This window comes from Denticeps clupeoides, chromosome 20, assembly GCF_900700375.1.
Source record: "Denticeps clupeoides chromosome 20, fDenClu1.1, whole genome shotgun sequence".
Classification (NCBI taxonomy): domain Eukaryota; kingdom Metazoa; phylum Chordata; class Actinopteri; order Clupeiformes; family Denticipitidae; genus Denticeps; species Denticeps clupeoides.
In genome coordinates, this window is record NC_041726.1 from 3,280,404 (window position 1) to 3,306,218 (window position 25,815).

Consider the following 25,815-nt stretch of genomic DNA (forward strand, 5'->3'; position numbering starts at 1 on the left):
ACGCGGTGAGTCACAGCATCTGCTGTGAAACGGATCTTGAAGGTTTTTTCACACCTTGGGTTTCTTGTTTGTCAAGCACACGTCCCTAGCTTTCCTTACGTAACTTATTTGCAGGGCATTTGAGAGTAAATGCACACTTGGTTTTTCTAATTGGAATGGTATAACTGCCTGAGCAGCAATCTTGGCTTCTTTGATGTTCTTTTAGGCTTGGTGCAGATCTATTATCTGTGAATATGGATGGCAGCATTTGTTGACCAAGAATTTGCTCCCGTAAACATTTTGAGTCCAGCTTTCCTTACCCCTGAAATAGATAAGAGGTCACAGAAAATGGGTAGAGGGTGTGCAGATGACTCAAAGATGGCGTCAAGTCATGAGGCAGCAGTGCTCAGTGGAATCTCAGTGGTACCGAACCGGCAACCTTCTGATTACGCGGCCGTTTCCTTAACCGCTAAGTCACCACTGCCCCAGACCAAACAGACCAAGGAGGGGTTTTATCCAAAAGCTATGAGGTGGAGGTTCTCTTATTTAAAAAAATTATAAAAAGCAAAGAAAGAAGGTGAATCCAGACAGGGAGCCAAAAAAATGAGAGATGATAGTAGAGATAAATATCCTTCTTGAGGAAGAGAGATGCAACCAGCAAAACCACAAAACATAATTGAATGGGTAACACAGCTGAACCTCAGTTGTCAGTGAGTAACTACACCAACTTGTCCTTGTGAGGTCAGTTTCTAGTGTTCTGCTGGTGAGTCTGCTGGTAATGGAACCACTGTTCAGTCGCTCCTGTGTGGAAAATTCGATAACTGAGATCAGTGGACTAAGGAACCCAGCATGGGTGCAAAGGTGTCGGCTGTACACTTGCCGCTAGACTTACTTGGAGGGTGATTGAGGGACCATGCTGGAGCTGATTGGCCAGTTGAAGCAATGGCAACCTACTCCACAGGGAGCCCAGGGAATTTCAGTAGGCTTGTGTGACTGAGATGACTGTGAGAGAATGGGAAGTAACTGCAAACTAATTGAACATTGTTGTTTTCAGGACCACCATAGGTAAAAATAGGGCCAACAGAGAGATGATTTGATTTTCTTCACAGTGGGGAGTAGTGGTTTCATGTTAGTAGCGTTTGTCATTGAAGACCATTTGGTTGAATGATAAGGTGGCTATTTAGACAAAAGGGACAATTGATTGTTGACTTGTTCTTGGTAATGGAACTTCTGGACAATATATGACTTAGAAATAGTTTTAGATGCCAAATCAATTGGAAAACACCATTTATGTGCTCTTTGCACTTGTTTTGTTGGCGTGGAAATAAGCATGTAATGGATGTGGTAATCTGCTATGGTCTCTGTTAAACCCTTTTAACAATATGCATCAAACCTTAATATTGAGCTGTCTGTGAGATGGACACAATTGTCCAACAGCTATTTACTGTGGGCTGGCAGCGAATGTGCCCAGTGAAACTGAAACATTATTTCTGAAATTAGTCAGATTGGCATATCATTTCACGCCAATAGATCTGCTGAAGAGCTGCTGCTGTACAGGTGAGTGGGGGGAATGAAGATTTAATAGGTCGGCTGGTGGACTGTGAAGGAAGTTACCCGGGCCCTCGTCTGACGGGACGGCCGAGGCGAGGCAGGGCCGGGGCGGCGGCCGCGGTATCGATCCAGCCAGGAGTGCGGAGCCGATTGCGGCTGGTTTAATTAATCCCTATCGCAGCGCCACGGCAGCGGCTTCGCGCCGGGCAGCGGCGGCGAGAGGCGAAGTTGATACAGTGCTGAGTCATATCAGCCCTTTTCTTCCGCACCGCACTCTTCCCTCCAGATAAGCAAGTGTAAGAAACAGAGACCTCACAGGGCGTTTCTGGGCGCACTCAGATTTAAAGCATATGTAGCCTTGCCGCCTCGTCATCGTCTCCGAGCAACTCAGAACCGAGCAGATATGACAAAGCCCGGGTGTCACTACTGTAATTCGTCACTCCGTCAACCTCCCCGTCTCAGGGGTCCCGGGCTCTAAGTAATCTCGCTCTGAGTGACATCTTGATTGTCCTTTCAAAACTGTCTTGCGTCCCCTCCATTTTCGCCGCATGCTAACGGGCACGCTCTCTCAGGGATTTCTCATCACGTCCCACTTTCGCTTCCGACGATGACCTCGCTTTGACTCGAGAGGAACAGATCCGAGTCGATGCAGCCCGGCACAGCATAGCTATTTTATCCGCCTCCATACCAGCAGGTTGCCAGGAGGGTAACGCGGTTGTGAGGACCGCGATCCACCAGTGACTGCGGCGTGACATTAGCGAGGAAGAGCCACGGGGGCAAAAAAGCAGAGCGGCGCCGTCTCCGGAATACAGAGCAGCCGGAGAGATTAAAGGCATTACAAGTGCTGCGGCAATATCTAATGCCGCCCGCTAGCGCTGGGAACAAATCCGGGACGAGTGCGAATGTATGCGGGCCTGCTTTGCATTCATATTTTATAGGTATTGTGAATTTTTCATGCCGAATTATTCAATGGGCTCTATGGATGAGTAAGCATTTCGGCGTGCTAAACTTTCACTTTGTTTGCTCTGTTCACTTTTGATTGAATTACACACGCTTTGTAATTAAATCAAAAGTTATTTCCCATTAATATGAAGCCGGAAAACACATTTTCTCACTTGTGTACCTAGAGGGGAAACCACAGTAACTGCCGCCGTGCAGTTAGGCCCTCTCAGAAAACCATGCCGGAAGAGTTCCGGGCAAATAACTCGTCACCGGTGTCACAACACTTGTCTGGCAAGAGCACTTTAATTATCTGCCGCGCCAGAGCCTTTTCAGCTCACCTCGGATGCCACATGACGGGGGACAGGGGGGCACCAGCTCCCCGTCCGTCTGATTAGCCTCGAATCAAATGCTGTTAGCATTCATGCTAATCAAACGGCTTCAGTTGTTAGCTTAAAAAAGTAGCTGGTAATAACACATTACTCATAATGTGTTATTCAAAGAGCAATTTTAGTTGATTCAGGAACGGTCGTCATTCAAACAGAATGGCGTCATGGTATGCCGTCTTGAGGATGGGGATGGTGGCACAATTGCACGACACAATTGCAAGTAACGGAATTAAAAAAATATATTGAATTTTTCAGGCCTTGAAAAGTTTTGGAATACAAAATAAATATATACAGTTCGGGAAAAGTCAGTGAAATTAATGTATAACATGAGGTCCATAGTTCCCGTAAAAGTAGCGCAGGTCTGTAGCGTCTTTGCTGACTTTACGTAGTGAACCACGTCGCGTGGTGCTGGACGCGTTGCTTCCATGCTCCCGCACGTCCGACAAACTGTCATTTAAGTTAAGCTTTTTAGGGTTGTCATAAGTTTAGTTTAACAATTTTCTGGTAAATTTGAGTTTTTACCATATTTTTTACATATTTTGAACGTTGTATAATGAATTAAAATAATGTTTCATTCAAAAACACTTTCTTCAGACATTTTTGTATTTTAGAAGTAGTCACAAGTGACTTTTTGCCACCTGCTTCTCTGTGCTTGGTGTTAAGTCAGGATGTGAAGCTGGATAACAACAGCTTAATCATAGTAATGCGCCACATGTTATAGTCAGTAACAGCATTTTCTTTTTAGCAGTAACGCCGTATTTTAATGCCATTATTGTTTTTAAATACCATGATTTTAACCAAAGAATACCCACTCTATCCTAACCGTGGAACAAAATGCTGATTATCATTTTTTATCTCGCTACACACTGATTTGTGCTCTTAAAAATGACAAGCTGTTGCATTGATTTCCTATGATCGTAATGGTCTCATCACATTCCTGGTCTCAATTTTGGTTAAATCACTTCAGGCTTTAGATCTCTTTAGAGAGCACTAAAAACAGCTCCATCTGCAGCAATGTCACCAATCAGGGTTTTTGAGTAGTTGTGATGGGCATCGATTGTGCAAATTTCATTCCACAGTTTGCACTGGAGAGAAACAAAACCATAAAGTACAGTTCCATGGTTAAGATATTTAAAGTAAATTTCTGAAAAACTTTGCATTAGTAATTGCAGTCTGCCCATGTTCTAATGATCAGGAGCATATTAAATATGCTTGAAAAGCTGCGGCATAATTTCGTCGTGACTATTATAGGATATCCATCTTGCTGTAGCTCATTGTGATCGTAATGGTGTTATGAAGTACTGGAGAAAGGAGGATTCTGGTTAAATAGAGTATTTTTTTTGTCTGGGGCTCATATTTTAATGGTTATCTTCTGGGAACAGTTAATTCAATGATTCATTACATTCATTAAAGAAAAGCCTGGCTTCTTTCAGAAATTAAAAAAATGCGTCTTTGTTCCCACGGAGATTCATTGAAGATCCAAGCCAAACTGCCTCCAATGGTCTCCCAATCCAAATTCTGATCTGTGTCTGCTTGAGTCAAAGAGATTTGTATTTTTTAATCAGGACCTGATAATGGTTCTTTAAAGCTCCTGCATTTTGAATGAGCCCTCTTCACTCGAAAAAGGCCTTCAGAATCCACGTATTATGTATGCTCCGACTCAGACATTTCAGACAAGTCAATCACATGGATTCCTAGTGAGTCTTCACCTGGTAATATGTTGGTGGCAGTTTTAAGTCCAAGGCCCCCAGGGGTACAGGTCCCACTGGCCCCTTCAGTAAGTTAAGCGGATTTGGCTTGTTGGAAATAAATCCCCACTAATTGCATAGCATGATGTATGTGTTGACTTTCGTCCGTGCTGATGGTCAAGCATATAAGCTCATACATTAACTCTTAATAATGCTGTAAGGAAAAAAAAAGGAGGCCTGAGGAAAAGTGAAAAAGAAAAATTGTCCAAATTTTCAGTGCCCATTAGGGGTGTGCGGAAATACTATTATTTATATTTCTATATATTTGTTGAGGCAGCAAATATATTTTATTTGCATTCGGAATTTAGAGGCGTTTGCTTTTTTTTTTTTTTTTTGCATATATTACTTTTATAGGCTAAACTGTCATGGATATGTGTTGAGACTGCTGTTGGGGCCGAGTTCGTGTTGTCAGATTGGGCGGTTTTGAATTTTATCGTTGTGGAAAAATTAATTGATGTTGAGTAAAGTATTTCTCATTAAAAATGTGACGTTTTGCAGTTTAGTCAGTAAAAAGTTTGTCTTGTTCAGTTTACTTGGATAATGTTTGGAATATTTGAACAGAACAAGTCAAGTTCCTGTCAACAAAGACAGTAGCATATCAATTTTCAGGCTCAAAGTGGAACTTTGCAAAATGCATTTTGTGCTGCAAATACTGATCATTTAAAAAAATAAATAAATATATATATATATATATACACACACACACACACACACAAAAAAAAAAAAAATTGGCTCTAATTTAGTAGAATTGTTGTTGAAGAGGTGTAAGTATGTGAAAAAATATGTAAGTTAGTGAGTAATCTCAGACAGATAATATAGGATTCCATTTCAGGCTCTTTCCGTGTCCCCGGAGTCTGTGCCAAACGTGCTCAGCTGCATGGCCGGCGCTGCGCAGGACGCACTCTTGAAACGGTGACCCGGGGTGTCGCGCCACCTCGGTTCTAGATGTCGGGTGGCAGACGGTCGGGCGGGTAGGGAGCATGGTGGAAGACGTGGAGGGGGAGGGGCCAGGCGCGTGCCAAGGTGAAAACGAGCCGGCGCACCTCCCTGCCAAGCAGTCTTCCACCCCCACGATTACTAGGCTTTGCTGCTGGAAGCCAGGACCGACAGTATCACCGAGACGCCAGGCACTCTCGGCTTTGTGAGCGGGAGGGATGGGGAGCTTTTTGAGTGCGTGGCGGTGATATTACTTTGCACGGGAGATGACGCAGCATCGCTAGGCTCCTTGAATGAGGGAAGAGAAGAAGCGGTTGGGCGTGTGGGGCTGGCATGGAAAGGTGGCATGTCTGTTGTCTCTGTTGGATTTCTCGCTGTAATCAAGAGGGTCTGTCACATGGAGGGGCTGTCTACGCCACAAGCAATGTTCCACAAAGACAGTAAATCATTGATTAAAGAGAATATGCCCCATAACATGGTGGCCCAGGGAGGGAGGGACAGTTGGAATGGGGGGCGAGAATGAGATGGTGTGAGGGAGCTGTCATGAGAGCAGGTGAGAGAGGCAGCCAGAGCAGTGGCCGACGTGGGCGTCAAAAGCCGAGATCATGCACACGCCATCGGCGTAATTGCCTGCCATTAATGGCCTGATCCTTGTTTGGATAATTAACAAGACAAGCAAACGGTGACGAACAGCGGGAACCCGGGTTTCTCTGACTATGGCTATAATGGAAGCTTAGAGGGACGATTAAGCAGCACTTTATCGTTCTGGAAGGCTCTTATATATTAGTTAGCCACCTCAGTGCCTGCAACACACACACACACACTTCTCATTTCCTATGCACGATGAGCAAAATCAGGGTGCGTTAAAAAAGAGCTTTATACGGCCTATTTTGGTCCTGTGTAATTTCTTCATTCCATATCCAGAACTTTTCACACTTAATGTTTCTTGGCACTTTATATATTATTTTTATTTTTTTGTGTTCTTTGTGTTTACTGGCTGCTCCATGGCTCCGGCTTCGGCGGCATTCCCGCGAAAACGGCACTTTGCTTTTTAAGAGGCTTATGTCCCAGGCCCCTGTTCATGTTCCGCCTCCGGTCGAGTGAATCAGTGTTTCTTTTTTGCCGCCGCCTGCTCTGATGTAGGTGTTTACCAAATTACCTTGTTTCATACGAATACTACACGCCGCTTTTATAGAGAGTGGGAGAACTGTTGCCCAGAAAAAATCTCTCCATCGCCATTCGCCGCCATAAATAAATAAATGAAAACTTCGCATCGCGTGGAGCCGTACGTCGGTTATCTGGAGCCTACACATCCATCCCTGGATGCACCTCTGCTTCTCCACACCCTCAGCTTAATTACCTCTTTAGGGCGAGAGAGGAGGATAAGTTGTACATTTTAATTGGCTTGATTCTTCATTATGGCCGTGCGCTTTCTGTCTGCAAGCGCCTCTGTAAACAGGCAGATCGTTCTTATCCTAGTTGGGGGAATTGGTGTGTAGCGAGAACGGAAGATGTCTTTGCGTTAATCTGAGAATTTAGCCAAGGAGCGATTTGATTCGCTCATCGTTCGACCCCTGGGGTCGTAATGCAATCACATGCAATGACCGGCGTTTATTTCACCACCGGTGTGCTTGTTTCAAAATGAACTCATATCGGCCTTTTGTCATGATTTGATGGTGCTTCTCCATTTTTATTAAAATAAATAAAGTGAAGTGATTGTCACATGTGATACACAGCAGCACAGCACACGGTGCACACAGTGAAATTTGTCCTCTGCATTTAACCCATCACCCTGAGTGAGCAGTGGGCGGCCATGACAGGCGCCCGGGGAGCAGTGTGTGGGGACGGTGCTTTGCTCAGTGGCACCTCAGTGGCACCTTGGCGGGTCGGGATTCGAACCGGCAACTTTCTGATTACGGGGCCGCTTCCTTAACCGCTAGGCCACCACTGCCCCGAGGCTCAAAAAATGAGAGTCTAGAGCAGTACATGACGCTCATTAATTTAATTTGATAATTCCTCCAGGAGGAGGAGGTTCGGTTAGCAACACACCGCCGGGGCCGTGCACAATGGCCAAACCTGACCGGTGTCACGTCGCCTCTCACTCCTCCAAGCCTGCTGCGGTAATGTCAGCTTTTTGCACCTCCTTGCGCTAATCATTTCCCCCCCATGTGGAAATGCCACCGAGACGCTGGGGACGGAGACATGTGACCACCGGGCACCCTCCCTCTGCCCGCCCACTCCTTCTGCCCTTAATTGCAGCCCTTCCAACCCTCAATCTGCGGGGCCCGCTCCGCAGGCCTCCTCTGGCAGAGCCCGGCGCCGTTGCCATCGCAATGACTCGGCCTCCTTCTTTGTCAGCACCCTGTCCTTAATCCTTTGTGGCAGTTTGTGGCACAATTAGAGCCTCGAGTGCCACCAGCCTTCACAGTGAATCATGGGTAATCCAACGAGGAATGATGACGGGCAGCGGAAAGGCAGCAGATCGCACGTGAAATCAGCACACAGGCGCGTCCCTCATGGAACGCTGCAGTCAGTGGTCTTTATTACAATTTTATATAAACACACCGACAAGGGTAACAGTGGCCTAGCGGGTAACACACTCGCCTACAAACCGAAAGGCCCCACTTACTACCATCGGTGTCTCTGAGCAAGACATTTAGCCCTGAGTGTCCCCAGGGGGGGACTGTCCCTGTAACTACTGACTCTATGGCGCTCTGGATAAGGGTGTCTGGTAAATGGCATAAATGTAAATTATTGTAAGTGCTCATGGTGTGGAGTGGGAAGTGAACCAGCTAACCCAGTACACCACTGTGCCCCTGAGACACAAAGTTCCTCTAGTGAAGATATGAAGTTGGCTTGGTAGGAGGTTAATATTCTGCATGTTGGCATTCTTAAAAAATGCTAAATTCTGCATGGAGATGGATTGCTGAAAAGGATGGAAACAATCAAGCCTGATAACAAGTCTTGCTGATTGTGGCCGTTGTCCTGTCCTGTGAAAACTATGGGGTGTGCTGTAAGATGTAAAATGTTTCAGTGTTTGAGAACGTCATATTCACTGTTTCAGATATTAGAATTTTTTAAATGAACATCTGAGCACGGTTGCCTTGGACCTTAGGTTACACTTTGCAACATGCTGACAGAAGCATCCAGAATGATCAATTATTTACATTTACGGCATTTACCAGACGCCCTTATCCAGAGCGACTTACAATCAGTAGTTACAGGGACAGTCCCCCCCTGGAGACACTCAGGGTTTAGTGTCTTGCTCAGGGACACGATGGTAGTAAGTGCGATTTGAACCTGTCTCTTCTGGTTCATAGGCGAGTGTGTTACCCACAAGGCTACTACCAACCATTGCTGCCAGTTATGGTCAATGAAGGCTGACAATCATCATCATGGGGTCCACCCACTTTAAACTTTGCTCTGTCTAAATTTGAGCTCATAAATGGCTGCATTTTTTTTTTATCAGCTCATATATTTACACATTTAAATGCAACTGAACTCATCTGCCTGAGGGTAGTTACATATGCAACTACACTGGTCGCCCCCACAGGCAAATGAAGTGTCTAATGTGTTGGTACTTGCCATCTTATGAGTGTCCTTGACTGCTGTGCGTCGGTGACGGGCATGTTGCGAAGCACTGGGCCATGGTCCATGGCTGCATTTTATAATGAACATGCTGCATCAGCCACAATTTATGCAATCATTAAATGAACTTGGACGCAGTTCAAACCAATTCTGTCTCGTCTTATTTTAGACACACATAATCAGCAGGAGGAAGAGATTCCTTAAACTGAAGCCAGCTGGAAATCCATACGGGATAACTGGACGCTCTTCATTCGACTTGATCCCTGGCTTTGTGTAATTGAATAGAATTTTGGTTTATTGTATTCCGCTCTCTTTAATTTGATATTTCATAATGGTGCTCTTTAACACATTGGCCTGGTATAGACTTTCTGACGCTATCATCATAAAACACTCGCTGAAAGCAAAGCAGAGCAAATCAAGTTTCAGCTTTTGAGTGCCGCGGGTCCCATTTGGACTTCAGGTATCCATACACTTAATCATTGCCTGATGTTATTTCGATCATCCATAATTACTTTTTAATCTCTTTCAGCCCTCTACGTTTTCCCCCTGAAATCATGTATTTTTTTAATATCCGGCATCTACTGCATGTCACAGGTTTATTTATTTTTTGCCTGGCAGTCGGCTAACCAGCTGTGGGACATCCATGACGCAGGCATATTTAATCCGAGACGGTGTGAGACGCCGTAATTGCAAACAGGTGGACGCGGTTCAGACGTCTGGAACGGGTCTCTTTTTTCGAATACTGTTCGAATACTGTTTTCAAAAAAACAAAAAAAAGAGATTCGCCCATGTTGCGCATTCTTGGAAATCCCGTGGGGTCCAAATGACGAGGCCACCGTAAAGCGTGTGAATGTACACATAGTCTCATCCCCCAAGCCTTGTCTTGAAAGAAGGGCCCAAAGCGATATGGCCTTGCACTGAGCTGTGACTAATAGTTTGGCGGTGTCACGCTGAGAGTGGCTGCGGAATCCCGCTGAGCCTCCATGCTGGACATGATGGCTCTCTCTCTCTCTCTGTGCCGTGGCAAAAATAAAGTTAAAATTTTTTATAAATAATTAAAAATTCACCTAAGGAGTTCCAGAGTTCCGGCGAATCTAGGCCTCCTCACAGTTTGCTTGGATTGGGGTGGTGGTAGCCCAGGGGTAACACACTTGACTATGAACCAGAAGACCCAGGTTCAAATCCCGCTTACTACCATCGTGTCCCTGAGCAAGACACTTAACACCTAAGTTGCTCCAGGGGGGGGACTGTCCCTGTACCTACTGATTGTAAGTCGCTCTGGATAAAGGCTTCTGGTAAATGCTGTAAATTTAATGGATTGTTTTCGTCTTTCTTTCTCGCAGCTATCGCAATTTTGGAGTCTTTCTGTTTGTGCGTCCCGATAACGCAGATATGTTTGCCTCTGTTACAACTCGCCATCCTAACTTGCCTCTTCCCTCTGTTTCTTGTCCATTTCAGGCTTTATATACACATGTGGTGGGACTTTAAAAGGAAGGAATGGCACCATTGAAAGCCCCGGTTTTCCATACGGATATCCCAACGGGGCGAACTGTACCTGGGTTATTGTAGCCGAGGAGGGCAACCGCATCCAAATAGTCTTTCAGTCTTTTGCGGTGGAGGAGGAATATGACTTTTTATCCCTCTATGATGGACATCCCCATCCAGCAAACTTCAGGACAAGGTGGGTACTGATTCCTAGAAAGAGGAGCACCAGACTTGGTATGACACCTAATGATCTTGTTTCACGTGTTATAATGCAAGAAATGTTGTTAAATGTGGGAAAGCAGCAAACTTTTCACAGCACAACTTGATTCTGGTCCATTATCTTGCAGCTATACTCCCTCAGCTGTGATAAGCAAGGGATTGATGGCTTACGGTTGACATTTAAAGAAAGGGATGAGTAAGCAACACGACGAGGAGCCCCGTCACCCCGAGCTCTCCAGACAGAGTAATGAAAAATGTGAATGTGCAACGAGGGGCAACCTGATTATGTCCCTTTGTCTGAAATTGGTGCCTGGATCTGGGGGCATTTCTTCCCTCTCACCGATTCTTCCACTTCCAGTCTGGCATCAGGAGACAAAAAACTGGCTTTTGCAGTTGGTGGAATGTGTAGAGCCACTTTACCAAATGAAAAGGATTTACAGACGTCTCCTTATGCAATTAACCAAAATGTACAAAAATTAATAAATAAATCAAAATTTAGTACAAATAAAACAAATACATGTAGGTCCTTGGCTTAGAAAATGGCCTATTTTTCCCGGAACAATACCGAGTTAAAGCAGATCAGAAACTCTTGTGACTCTTTCCAGGAAATATGCCTCGCACTCGGAGGCAAAACAAAACCTGTCGCGTCGCCTACCTCGTTTATTGCCCTGATGAATGCCGTTATTAAAAACACCGCATGGCAGACAGAGCAAATGAGACAGGTACGTGCTGTCGGGCCACGGTGTCTGCCGGGGGCCGGTCACGCCGTCAGCTCCACGCGGCCAGGCCACGTGGGCCGAAGAGCAGGGGTGCGAACGGGTTTCTGGTGGTCTCGCCTTCCCAGGACACAAAAAAAAAAGAGTCTCACGGGGACCAGCTTGTTTTGTGGCACCGTGACTGTCTGCTTCCAGATGTCTACAGGCTAGCTGGCTGGACCAAAGAGGTGGCCTCGGAGCACAAAACCCTGCCATGTGGAACGGTATCCTGTCTGTACCACTTAACCAAATTCAATTTGCCCCCCAAATTGAGGAGAAACTGTAAAAAAAAAACATATTAATCGGCTTATATTGTTTATATTGTGGCTGTATTAGGATTGTCCACATTTTCCAATGTCCAATGCTTTCACCCTGAAGTTTACATCACTTATCTGCTGTTTAAGGAGGGCAGGGCTCATGGTGCCATCGTCATCTAACTACAGGCATCTGGAACCTTCCCAAAGTGCTTCTCATATTCATTTGACATTCACTGTAAATCTGCATAATGGAACGTGATGAAACACGCCCCCCCCCCTTTTTTTTTCTCCCCGTTGTTGGTTATTTTAACGACACCGATCATTGCGCATTCGTGTGTTTGACCCAGAAGCATTATATTTACATTCATTTAGCCGGTGCTCTTACGCAGAGCCATTTCCGTAGAGCGGGCTAATTACAGGTTCGGCCTCCCTGGGGCAACACAGGGTTAAGTGTGCTGCCGGGGGATTCGGCGCTAGTCACACAATCTGTGCTGTTCACAAGTTAAACTCCACTTTGCTTCCAAAACACATATATTAACTTCCCCTTAAAAAGTTAATCATTATTTTTTGCTTGTTTCGGTAGGAGGTGGTAACTTTAATAACGCATTCCAATTAGCGGTTTGCTGTGAGCTCCCTCTCTCAAGACCGGCGCCCACAAGCGCTCCCCTCTTGATGTCTTGCGTGGACAAATTGCCGCGAATAACAGCTATTACCAGTTTAATCAAATTCCCAAAGTGTCGGGTCTTTGGAGCTTGCTGTTGTGATTAATCAGATCATTTACAATGCAAATGCCTTCGCACCTAGGGCTGCAGCCTACCGGTCTACTACAGTACGTGACCTGAGAACTTACTGCCTCTGGGGCTGTGTTGCTCCATTAAATGTCCCAGACTCTGGGCTTGCTGGGAATACGGTGTATGTGTGTTTGTGTGTAAGGGTTTACTGCTCCAGATCTTGATACATGTCGAATTGGGCTTGGTTACCACGATTTGCATAAATTGGGATTGTTTATTTTTTCCACCTTCGAAAAATGTTGCATGGAAAAGTCTGCTTAATGGGAATATCGCGTCTTTACACAACACATTGCGATCCAGGGCAGTTTAAAGGTCAAAGGTCAATATGCTGTAAAATTAAAAAGTGTGATCCACTGCAGCACAGCACATGGTGACACAACGTCCTCAACCCATCACCCTTGGTGAGCAGTGGGCAGCCATGACAGGCAGCCGGGGAGCAGTGTGTGGGGACGGTGCTTTGCTCAGTGGCACCTTGGCAGGCCGCAGCCTTCTGATTACGGGGGCGCTTCCTTAACCGCTAGGCCACCACTGCCCCAAATCCAACACAGACTCTTCTCTGTCTTGGCCCCTCGGTGGTGGAATGAACTTCCCCTCGAGGTCAGAACAGCTCAGTCACTGAGCACCTTCACACGGCAGCTCAAGACCTTCCTCTTTAAAGAATATTTAGATTAAATTGTAACTTTAAATTGTAACCGAAATTGATCGCTTCATCGATGGTAACTTAAGCACGTTGTAAGTCGCTCTGGATAAGGGCGTCTGCCAAATGCCGTAAATGTAAATGTAACATTGAAACGGGTGAAGTGAATAACGTTGATGATCTGCTTACAGTGGGACCTTTCACCAAATTGCGATGGAGCTTCTAATTGTTTTCCGGTGTTAGTGCCCGACCTATGTGATTCATGGAAGGCCGGCATTTTGGCAAGAGGGCCATGAGCAGCCAAGTGTCATTAATGAATAAGTGGAATGAAGTGGGATCCCGCTGATGAGGCGCAAGTCGCGGAAAAGCAAATGCATGTAGGTCATTTCTCAGAATTAAGGGGAATGGGCTATGTTTGTAACCCAAGCCTCACTGCAGTCATAAAGGCTTAATCTGGGGTCACTGCAAAATTTAAAACAGTTGGAACAAATATTCATCGCCAATTGGCCTCTCATCCGGGATTTTGTTTTAATCACGTCGATTAAATGCAAACCTGCGATTGACGCCGTCGGTCCCTATAGGGATGCGTGGACGACTCGTGACCCAACGACTTGCTTCACGGCCCGTAACCCAACTCTAAATATTCAGGGGCTGGCTGGGATATCAGAAAAAAAAAAATGCAATTAATTGAATTTTATCTTGAAATATTTACCAACCTGTTTAAATCATTCAGTGTTCCGCTGAAATATTAAACGATTTCCATCCAAATTAATTACTAATAGGTCTGAATGACTCGGCTCTTGTTAATGGGAGTCGGCGCTATTGTCCTGCTCCCTTTTCCCACCCTCCGCCCTCTTTTCTCCCGTCCTTTGTTTTCCATCGGCTGTGGTCTGTACAGGTGGTGCAGTGCTTATTTAAAGGCGCGGAGCACGGCGAGACATTTCAATGATGGGTGTAATTTGCAAGCAGAGGAAATGCTGCAGAACGAAAGAAAATGGTTGGTGTGCGGATGTGTGTGTGTGTGTGTGTGTGTGCCTTCACAGCTCCTGCCACCGGAAAAAAAAAAAAAAAAACAGGCCATTCATGTGTTTGCCACATATGCGCTTAGCAATAATGCCATGAACCCACATTCTGTTTCCCCCCCAGGTTTCCTCCCTCGCTCCCTGCATTTTCCGGGAGTTGGCAGAATTTATTAGATGTCCTTCAGAAAGGCCCGTGGTGATGACAGACATTTAGCTCACGGAGCGAACTGTGTTGTGCTATGAATCACTTCATTATCGCCGGGGTAACAATGCGCCGGCGTACGCGGAAGCATGGGGATATGTATTATGGGACCGTGACACCGTGTGGAAATTCCTGGAACCCTGGTCCGTTGGTCCCATTGCTTTTTTATCAACCATCCCTCATTTTCACACTGGCAGATTGAAGCATACCTTCAGGTTCCATCAAATTTTACATACTCAGTTGCAGAGTAACAAACTGCTAATGAACTACTGCTAGGGTGGTAGTAGCCTAGTGGGTAACACACTCGCCTATGAACCAGAAGACCCAGGTTCAAATCCCACTCACTACCATTGTGTCCCTGAGCAAGACTCTTAAACCTGAGTGTCTCCAGGGGGGACTGTCCCAGTAAATATTGATTGTAAGTCGCTCTGGATAAGGGCGTCTGATAAATGCTCTAAATGTAAACTGCTAAGGAGCTCGCTGGTAAAACTCATGCTGCCCATGGAAGGTGTCGTTCTGGAGATCAGTTAGTAGCGACTTGAAGCAAAGGTCAGCAATTTCTCTCACTAATTAGTCAAGCTACCATAGGCTCAGCTCCCTGGCAACAGTTGTGTGCAGAAGTGGTGCAGCGGTTTGAAAACCCCTGTGCACGTTTATCACAACTGTGAATGTTCGGCAATAGTCAAATATTTTAATATGGCTTGGAGGGACAGGTCCTTTGGCGGAACTGGTCCTTCAGTGGATGCATTTGAAGACCAAATTTGAAATTTGAGTCCTTCAAATATGCTACTATTGCCACAAGAAATAATGTGAACAAAGAAAAATATGCAATATTTACAGAAAACCTCTAATTTAGGTGTGTGATGCATGCTTTTGGTTGGTGGAAGGAAACCAGAGAACCCGGACTATTTGGGAAACCCGCACCAACACCTTGGAGATGTGAGGCCACACAAAAAGAAATGTCGTGTCACAGTGCGTACGTCTGTCTACAACATGCCAATGGTATATCACCCGCAGAATTCAGTAAATTATTAACCAACTTGTTAGAAGAAACAGGCCACAGACTAAGACTAATTTCCACTGATGTGAAGGCGTTCCTCTATGGCTGGTCACAATACTCATTCTCTGGCCAGAAAGACAATGACCTGCTTGACTTGGCGCAATCTGTCTGCTGCAGAGTGAACTATAATTCAAACGATAGTCTATAGACTTCAGCATCTGCTGAGGACCCATCATGTTGCACTTCGCTGGTCATTTGGTGTCAGAGGCCCATGAGTGCATGTCATACGCTAGACGTGGCACAGACCTTGAAGGTGGAGCATGGAATAGGTCAGTGACACCCTGGCGTGAGTGCAGAGTCGCCAAACCCCCTTTGGGCCTGGGCAGTGTCAGTCACTTAGAAAAGATGAAGGAGGCCTGCTTTCTGTCAGGGCAGTGACCGTACACCCAATCCCCAGGTTCACACAAACAGATATATGCGGAAAATAGCAAGATTCTTCTAACAGGACCACCCATGGGCGGAGGGCCCAATCAAATTTGACTTTACTGAAACTGCTAGGCAACAAAAGCAGCGGTAGACACTGTGTCATTTGGCTAGGACTGAGAGCCACATGGCGGTGTGTGTCTGTGTGTGTGTGTGTGTAGGAATAAACTGGGCACTGGTCAAGACCAGCTTCAGCTCGTTTCCTCAGGAGAGCTGAGGAAGCAAACGAAGAGCCTCCAGAATACTGCCGCTACAGCAGCTTTGGGCCAAGGTGCTTCTGGAGCCAGTTGTGGTTGGCATTTTGGGGTCATTTGTTTGCTGAAAGAGGTAACCGATGCAGCCTCAACAGTTCTACGATGCAGAAACCAGGAGTCTAGGACCCAAGTGGACCGTGTAGTGTCCTACACACCAATTTTTTAACACAAACTCAAGACGTAATGGTGTGGTTGGTGCCATAGCTGAGTACACCTGCCTGTTAAAATGTGAACAGATTAACATATTGGTGCAGTCGCTCCCAAAGGGTATTGACAAGGGTATTTTAAGTGAAGTGATTGTCATTGTGATACACAGCAGCACAGCACACGGTGCACACAGTGAAATGTGTCCTCTGCATCTTGCTCTGTCCACAGCAAGATGTGTATGTATATGTGTTGTGGGCAGGGGTGTTGCATATATTCTAAACTTCTTCTAAAAGAGAGAAACGTCACAAATCACTGCATTAACATGCGAATAAAGTGTTAATTTAAGAGGGTAAAAGGGTATTGGTGGCATTGGCACATATTTTTTTAGCCATACCATCTCACTCGCTCAACCCATTTGATTTATATATTGAAGGGAACTGTTCTGTTCATGTCAGGAAATGGGTGCACCCAACGTCAACGTGGAGAAAATCCAGAACATGACAGAGACCCAGGTCCTTCTCTAAGGTCTCATTTCTGGACGTGTGTGTTTTATTTCTAGCCAATGCCGTAAAATTATAATATGCTCAGTAAACAGGACTTCTGTCCAGCATGCTGAAACAGATTTTTTAATTAATCTTGCTGGCAATATATCTTGTCAGACACAGCTCAGTATTAATGTTGAAATGAAGAACAGTTACATCAAAGTCATTATTAGGTATGATTTTCAAATCTCAGTGGTAGGTCATTTTTCATGGCAGATTCATATGCCTCATCTCTGAGTCTCACTGGTGGACTTAATGTTTGCATTTTCCTCTATTATTTCAAAGTGCAATTTTACTAAGGCTGTCTTTATAGACAGCCTTTTTTTTTCTGATGGTTAATCTTTAATAGTTAATTGAGTCAGGCAATTTCATTACCACCCACTTTTTATACCTTAATTGAATGGCTCTTTCAAGATAAGAAACAACCGCTTGAAGTTTTCCATCATTGAACACCTTCCCCAACGGAGCATGGCAACTAAATAAACACTCTGAAATGGGCAGAAATGAAACTGTATGTCCATCCATAAGAGAAGTCAATTTAAACAATATATTCAAAAAAATTGTGGGTAAAATTTTTGCAATTTTTTTAGTGAATATTTCAATAGACTTTGTTTTAACAAGAAACTTTTTTTTCATGTGTTTTAGTTTTGCCCACAGCACTTATTTTACTTTCTTTTCTTTTTTCTAGATATTGAATTTCAATTAAACATCCTCTTCATTTTCCTTAAACAGATCTTGAAAATGATTGACATGACAGAGGGAAGGCTTTTTTTTTTTAATGAATTTTTTTTTAATGACAGGGATGTGTGTAGATAGCATATGAACTATGGCACAACTGCATGATCCCTGCAAGGCTGGTATTTCCTCAGCAGCGCAGATTTTCTGGAATAGAATTTATCTGAAATAACGCAGGCATATGAATGTGCTTTATTGGAAGGAAAAAATGTTATCTGCTCGTGCACCAATGCATGGTGTCTGGCAGTTATAGGTTAATAGATGGGTTGCTGTGCGTGGGGATGTGAACAAAAACACGTGTGTAAATTTTAAATATTGCTTGTCTGGAAAAGCACCGGTATGTCAGCTGATGTGAAGGAAAAAAAAAGGAAAAAGGAAGAAAAATAGAAATATAAGAGCCGTCTGGGCTGTTGCTGTGCAGGGTTTTGTGCCAGGAGCAGACTCTGGCTTCAGAGGCTGACACCCTGTGGTGATCGTGCGAAGTGCAACTCGCTCCCCCTGCTGGAGGTGCACCCTCACACCCACTGAGAGTGGTGATATAACTTTCCTTCCATGCACTGCCATGTGAGTCACTGTGCTGCAGCCACTGTATTTCATTGCGCGGTTGTACCAGATATATTTGCCGTTTGCGTCCGTGAGATTGATTGCCTTGATGGCCCCGGTACTTCATCACAATTACTGGCGCAGTGTAATAAGGCTGTAGAAACACCTGCTACCAGTTCCTGTAGAAGACCGTTTTCATCTTTTACTGGGCGTGGTGGGACCTGGAGAGTTGTTGAGCCTCTGCGCCCCACTGGACTGAACACGGACTTTTGCATTCATTAAACTTAATGATTCATCTGCGGTAATGCAAAAGCCAAGTTGTTATTTGTCTGAAACTTGCCTTTACAATACAACAGGCAAGCAATGCATTGCATGTCACGTTGCTCTTCAGGTTCTGCTTAGCTTTCAGGAACATGCTTTCTTGCCGCAGGCTAGAAAATGATTAAAAAAACACATAATCTTCAAAGCACATTAGATTTTCATGACTGCTTTTATATATATATATAAATAAAAGCAGGCCAAAAGTTTGGACACACCTTCTCATTCAATGTGGTTTCTTTACTTTCATGACCATTTAAATTGGTAGATTTTCACTGAAGGCACAAAAACTATGAATGACATGAATATCATTGATTCATAGATCTTCATGGTACACATGCTGCATTATGCAAGCTCTGTGTTATTATCACGGCGCTACATTGTGGCTGGATGAATCTTTTGTGGCCCATTTTGAAATTGCAGTTCTCCCGGTGCTGTGCTCTATGATGGTTAAGTTGGGAAAATATTTCAGCTTGCACTTCTGATGTTAAATTTGATAGTTCCACACATTTGCATTGCTGCTGCTTTCGCCTACTGTGCTATTCTTAAGTCATTTAGTTTAAATAATGTAACTCTTGATGTCCCATTTATTTGCTTGGGGCCAATTTCCCTCCGTCAGAGACTTTTAACATGTGGCCATTACTTTTACTTTACTTGTCTTCTTGGGAGCTGGGGGAGGACAGTTTCAATCAGAAACATTTTTGTGTGTATGTGTGTGTGTGTGTGTGTGTGTGTGTGTGTGTGTATTTTCTTTTGTCTTATTTCCCGCTTTCTGGCTGGGAATGTGACGGGCCCATGGTGAAGAGGATGTTTCACCAGAGCCGAGTGCTGATTCTCGCTTTGGGCCAATATTCACTTGACTGGTATAAATCAAGACCGAGGGCCCGGGCTGTACGTCACAGGCAGAGCCTCTCAGCCGTGGGAGCGTTGCCATTATTTACTGGGAAATGCGCTTGTTCCCGAGTCCTTCTCCTGACTGCTCTTGCCCTTGGTGTAGTGAATTGGCTTGAGCTGAGTATGGGTGGCCTTTTCAGAAAAATGCCACTCATCATCGAGCCACAGTCTGCTGAAATCTAGCCGATGCTTAACCCCAGCCATAAGGACCCAGCCTCTTTTTCTGCATCAAGAGGGTTTTTTGCCTAAAAATACTTATCAGAATCATTTAAAATGACTTTTGTCAAAAGTATAAGGACACCCCTTTAAATCATTGAATTACGCAAATATTTGTGAAAGAATTGGCTGCTCTCGGTAATTCCAGCATGGTACTGTGACGAGATGCCACCGAAAGTCCATTCGTGAAAATTTGTGAAGGTTCTCAGTCCTCCCGGTGATCTCAAAAAAAGGACATTCCAAAGGCAACTGGACTTGTTGTGGTTCCTTGACAACGTTTCACCCACCCATTCCAGAGGACTTTCTCAAGTCCATTCATGAAATATCCGTGCTACTAATTATTCCATTGTGAAATGGTAGTGGTGAACTCCACGGGAACCGTGGAGTGAAGTGGTAGGCCGCCGTGTGCCTCAGCAATTTACAATTTTCAGACGCCCTTCATCAGAAGCCCTCATCCAGAACGACTTGCAAGGGACAGTCCCCCCCCTGGAGACACTGAGGGTTAAGTGTCTTGCTCAGGGACACAATGGTATTAAGTGGGCACTGCCACCCCTGCCTCTTTTACATGGACATGTCCACTTTTTGAGATCTAGCTTGCCAAAGCGCCGCTAACATTGCTAACGCTACACATTTTAGCATCTAGAATATGAAATAAAAGGCAAGGCGTGGACTCAAGAGGGCAGCCAGGGGCAGGCTGTGAAGCGCTGAGATCAAATGGAATCGGACTGAATTTTTGATTTGTGCAGGAGCGGGGCTTTGTTGGAGAATCTCTAGCCTGGCCTGTGTTGAAACCCCACCAACTATCATTGCGTCATCACACATACGACAATTAACCCTGAGTTGCTCCCTGTCCCCTGATTGTCAGCCGCTCTGGATAAGGCCGTGTGGTAAATGCCATAAGAACGTTGTGCAGAGAGCCTCCATTCAATGGGTAACCACGGCTGAGCAGCTGCTTCCAAGCCTTATGTCACAAAATGCAATGCAAAGCACACCACCAGTGGACACGTCTTCTCTGGAATGACGAATCATTCTTCTCTGCCTGGAAATCTGATGGACGAGTGGCATGGTGTGGGGTTGTTTTTCAGCGAATGCTTCAGTCTACAAAGACATTTTGTGCAATGTCATGCTCCCAACAGACAACCAATTTGTATTCCAACATGGCTGTGCACCAGTGCACAAATAAAAGGTCCATAAAAATCTGGATGAACTGGTTTTGAGTAGACAAACTTGACGGGCCTGCACAGAACCCTGACCTCAACCTGACCGAACACCTTTGGGATGCGTTCTTTTCTTCTTATGGAAGAATGGTCAAAAACTCCTCATGCACCTTTTGGAAAGACTTCTGCATAGGGTGGCCCATCACCATAGTAAAGCCTGTGGATTAAGGATAGGGTGTCATTAAGATTCATGGGTGTGTTAAGGCACACGTCCAAATACCTTTGGCAATGGAATCTATGTGACTGGTTTTGGATATTTTATTTGATCACCTCCACTGGTCCAAGATGCTCTTGCCATAACCCTGCAGGTTGTTCTGCCATAGATTGTCTTTATCTTTGTCCCTGTAACTACCGACTGTAAGTCGCTCTGGATAGGGCCGTCTGATAAATGCCATAATGTGAATGCAAATGTAGAGCCTTCACTGAAAAAAGGGAATGTGCCTTTATTAAGTTAACTTCGACTTTTTGCCTTCGACTTTTTCAACAAAACACATCAGAGTTAAAAGAGAACGATTTGATCATGTAAGAGTAAGATGTTTAATTTGGGTTCAAGGCCAATTACGTTTGAGCAACTTAATAAAATCATTTGTTGCTTAAAAAATAAAAATTATTAAGCCGAACTAACATATTATGTATGGTTTGAAATAACACAAAAGAAATAAGGATGGCCTAAATCAAATGATTCATGTGGAACCAATGTCCATTATTCAATTAAGGAAATCGAATGAATTTGTTTTGCACAAACTGCTTCTAGTTTCCCCTTTCGTTCAAAACATGGCTGTCTAACTTTTCAGGCACAATTGAGTAGGCAACTGAGGCTTTTTTTTCAGTTTTCATTTAAAGATATGGATGATATAAGCAGTGTTTTTAAATGGAAAAATTGTATAATTTCAACTATTTTTAAACTGATGATTATTCATATGGCACTTGTTGCCCTACACACAGTGTGTGATGCATGATGGCAAGAGTGTTGGTAATGTTTAGATCACATAACCTTTATAAATGACCCCATCAACGGCAGTAAAAATCTGGCCAATGCAGCCAATGATTTTGTAACTGAATTATGAACATGCATAAACCGGAATTTTTTAGGCTTCCGGGCAGCGATCTTGGGTCTGCAGAAGGCACATCAGTAGCATCTTGGCCAGGCTTGCCCCCCCCCAAAAAAAAAAAAAAAAAAAAAACATCTGCATCCCAGATGTATTACTCCCAAAACGAAGTGCCTCTAATCCGCTCACCTTTCTCGGGAGCTGCTAGATCAGACCTCAGGACACCTTGTTGCGTGCATATATATATTTTTTATCTCCACCTGGTAATAGGTATAAAAACGAAGCCATGGAAGGGCTTTGATGTGAGTGGGCCGCGGTGCTGCGCGTTGGATAGGGCCATGGCGTGTTGTTTTTCCCTCTCGGAATGGCCTGTTTTATCTCCAGCTTTGTTTCTTCTTGTGTCCATTTCATTTGGATGCAATTGCGATTTGGTGATGGATGAGACAGAGGTGTCCGGGATACGTTGTGTTGTGTTTTTCATTATTACTTTCTTAAATTTGTAACTAGGTTTACGGGAAGGGCTGTCTTTTCCCAAACGTGAGCTCGTTGAAACATTCCCTCCGTTCCCATTAAATCATTTAGCCACATAATAGGATTTCCCAGTTCTCCAACTGAGATTAGGATTCCCAGGTGGCTGGCCCTTTGTGTTCCAGTGGTTCCCCTTCCCACGCACGTCCTTCAGATTGCATCTGATTTAATGAAGAGTGACGCCCAGTTTAAAACACTATTAATATTCACGGATGACAAGGAACAAACAGCTTGCTGGGAGCCGGCTCTCTCAATCCAGCGCTCCAACCTTTGGCTTAAGGAACGAAGGAGCGACTAAAGATAGATACATGCATTAGCATTGCAGAAGCTTTTATATATAATCCCGTGCTTTTTCTCACCTGTGGTGCTGTGATGGATGAAATGTCTTTGCGGAATGTGTTTCGCTATCGATTATCACACAGCGCAAGGTATATCCACGCCCTGCATGTTAAAATGCAGAGCGAGCGTCCGGAGCGTCTGAAAGTCACTCCGCTCGCGACTGTTTTTATCCCCCCCCCGTCAGCGCCCCATGCCGGCGGCACGGCTGTTTGTAATTCCTGTAGATGAGCTGTACAGAGTGGCGCCGCAATCCCCTCTGGGTGTCATTAGAGTCAGGCTGCGCCGCTGGGGACGGGGCGGGGAGGGAGGGCTTCCCCCCGGAAGCCGACTCTGGCGGCTCCCTCGCTGGAAATGACCGATAACACCTGGCCGGCCTCAGCCTGCGGTGCAGGAAAATCGGCCTCCGGGAGTTTTTATGCGAGGGCCCGGCTTTGCGTCAGGCCGCCCCTTGCTACCGCGGAGGCTGACCTTTCAAGTGTTGTGATGGATAGATACTGTGCTCCGTTAATGCACAACCAGCGTTACCAAAGCCTCGGAATTTACCCACGGCTCAGTGGGCCTGTAATGAATTGCCCTTCTTTCTCACAAATCCGCCCCAGTCCAACATAGGCTTTGGCTAATAATATTAATAATAGTCCTGCCCTTATAATACACATCACAAAAAAGTAGTTCAGTAGGGGTACAAAAAAAGCTCACTTTTATACCATCTTCTGCACCATTTATATGCGTAAGATTGAGTTCAGGCTAGACGACCTTCAAAGTTCTGAACGATCCTGGTAGACTTACACATGCTACACAGCTTTTTTATGATCGAGGCATAAAGCGGTCATACGCTTCCAGACTTCTAAAAATGGACGAAAAAAAAAGATGTAATTTAGTTATGAAAAATAAGTAATTAATTAAAAAAAAAAAATAATAAAAATAGGTCAAGAAACTAATAAATTAATACACTGGGAGTGTACTGTAGTTAAAGTTTGAGGTCTTCAACCCGTTCCGTTGTCCCATGTCCTGCACGTTCCCTTTCTGAAAGCAGATCTTTAGATAAACAGTGTGTAGTCTGGGCTTGATGTTCTTGGAATCTTTGTAAAGGCTTAAAAAGCTTGTGCTTCTTAGTACTGACTGTCACCATAATCTTGAAAACATTTAAATGTTGACAAAGCACCTTGGATAAATTTCATTAATATTTCATTTTTTTCCCAAGCTAGTTCTCTGTTGCGTTCTGTAGACCCATAGCTCTGGTTATAATAAGAGGAACATGCTCTGCTTCACTCTCTGCACTGGTCAAATGGTTCTGGATTCTCACAAATTTGGTGGCACAAATTGATGCAAATCAATCAATCAATCGTGCAGCTCTAGAACATATACTGCGACTCCTGAAGGACGGGTTTGAGTGGAGCCACCTTAGGATTCCTCCTTATAGCGCTTGCCGAGGCGGAGAGGGCAAACAGAATGGTGGAGCATGTCTCCAGTTCCAATTTGGACTTCTCTGCTCTTCTGTTATCTTTGTGCTGTCCTTGGAGGAATGCGTTTGTATCATTTTTCATGGATTGTCTTTGTCTAGAGTCCTCCTGGACTCATCGTCTGCCTGCACTGCTCTAACATGTGTAATGTTAGTGACTCCCGGGGGATGACTGCCACAGCAATTTCTCTTTCCTCCTCGCTCTCTCTTTCACTCCTGTCCGTGTATTCTCTCTCTCTCTGTGTATTAAGCACAGTCAGTGGATTTGTCTGAATTACTTTAAATGCATGCACTTTAAGTCAGTAAGAGATTGTGTGAATCCTTTCTTGATTTTAGCAAAAACTGGGCAGTAGATTATGTTTTAAATTGGAACCATTGTCTAATTTAAGTGCAAAGTCTACTAATATTCAGGTTATTGAAGACACAATTGAGGCAGCTGATTGAAACCAGAGCCGTTAAGTAGATGATGGGCCACTAGATCCAGCCTTGAGATGATTAGTGCGATTTTGAGGTCTCCAACCAAAATGGCCTCTGATTGGAACATGGTCAAAGACGACACGTAAGTTCATGGAAAGAGGCAAGGACCTCCATGGTCTCATGGTTGTAGAGACGAACCGTACTGCCTGCCAATGGCAATTCATTTAATCCATTTAAAATATTTTTCTATTTGCACATTTTTTTTTTTTTTTTTATCTGATCGTTAGGCAAACAACTTATAGTTCTTGTTTATGTCTGTCAAATGTATTTTAGTGAAGGTTGCTTTGGAGACCCAACAGACCAGATTGTGTAATGTGTGACCCCACATTACCAATCATTTGTGTAGTATAAGCTCTGAACGGCACAAGGAAGAACGATGTAGAAATAGCATTAGCATTAGAGTATTGTGCGCAATGTGTAACATTTTTAAACATGAACCTACATTTTTAATCACAGCTCCACTTAATCTACATTTTTCCACGTTTTCAAGCAATGGCACTGAGTATCAAGAGTATCAAGAACAGCGTAGCATCGTCAGCCCTCGGAACAACACTCAGCATACTTGACGTTTATATCTTTGCTAATGTCTTGTGCTGTTCTGAGCACTGATGAACAACGTGAACAACAGCAGTTAAACAATCTAAGCATCTAAAACGGCACACGTTCTCATTACCATCTTGCCCAGAGGGGATACGCTTCGGAAAACAATTGGAGTTATTACCACAGCCACGGCTCGTTTTACATCGTATTTATTTTAATTGTAGTCATAGTCTTCGCCGTCTCATTTTTTTGACAGCCTTATCCTTTCTTTCTGGACCCGAGCATACGACATCCCTATCACAGTCAGTGTCAGTGACTCAGTGCTGCTCGCTTTGAAACTGATTTGTGTCACCCCCCTTCAGCTCCTGTAGCACATGCGTCCTCATCCACGACTTCATTCTCACCAGCCTGCCTCCTCCAGCGGTGCATACCCCTTTCGTCTCACATCATTTATTCAAAGCCCTGTCACATTCCCTTGAAGAAAGCGTGGTGATGTGGTCTCTTTAAATTATTAATAGCACAAAGATTTTAATATTTTGCTTCATGAGAAAAAAAAAAACGGGGAGCTAATGAAAA

At 44.5% G+C, this 25,815-nt stretch overlaps 1 protein-coding gene across 1 annotated transcript in view; it reads left to right on the forward strand.

The window, feature by feature from the left end:
- The window catches only part of LOC114769910 (CUB and sushi domain-containing protein 3-like), a 324,749-nt gene that overhangs the window by 29,173 nt on the left and 269,761 nt on the right, over positions 1–25,815 (forward strand). Inside the window, 1 exon segment of the mRNA XM_028963275.1 lies at positions 10,589–10,811. Within this exon segment, the coding sequence (XP_028819108.1) occupies positions 10,589–10,811 (223 nt within the window).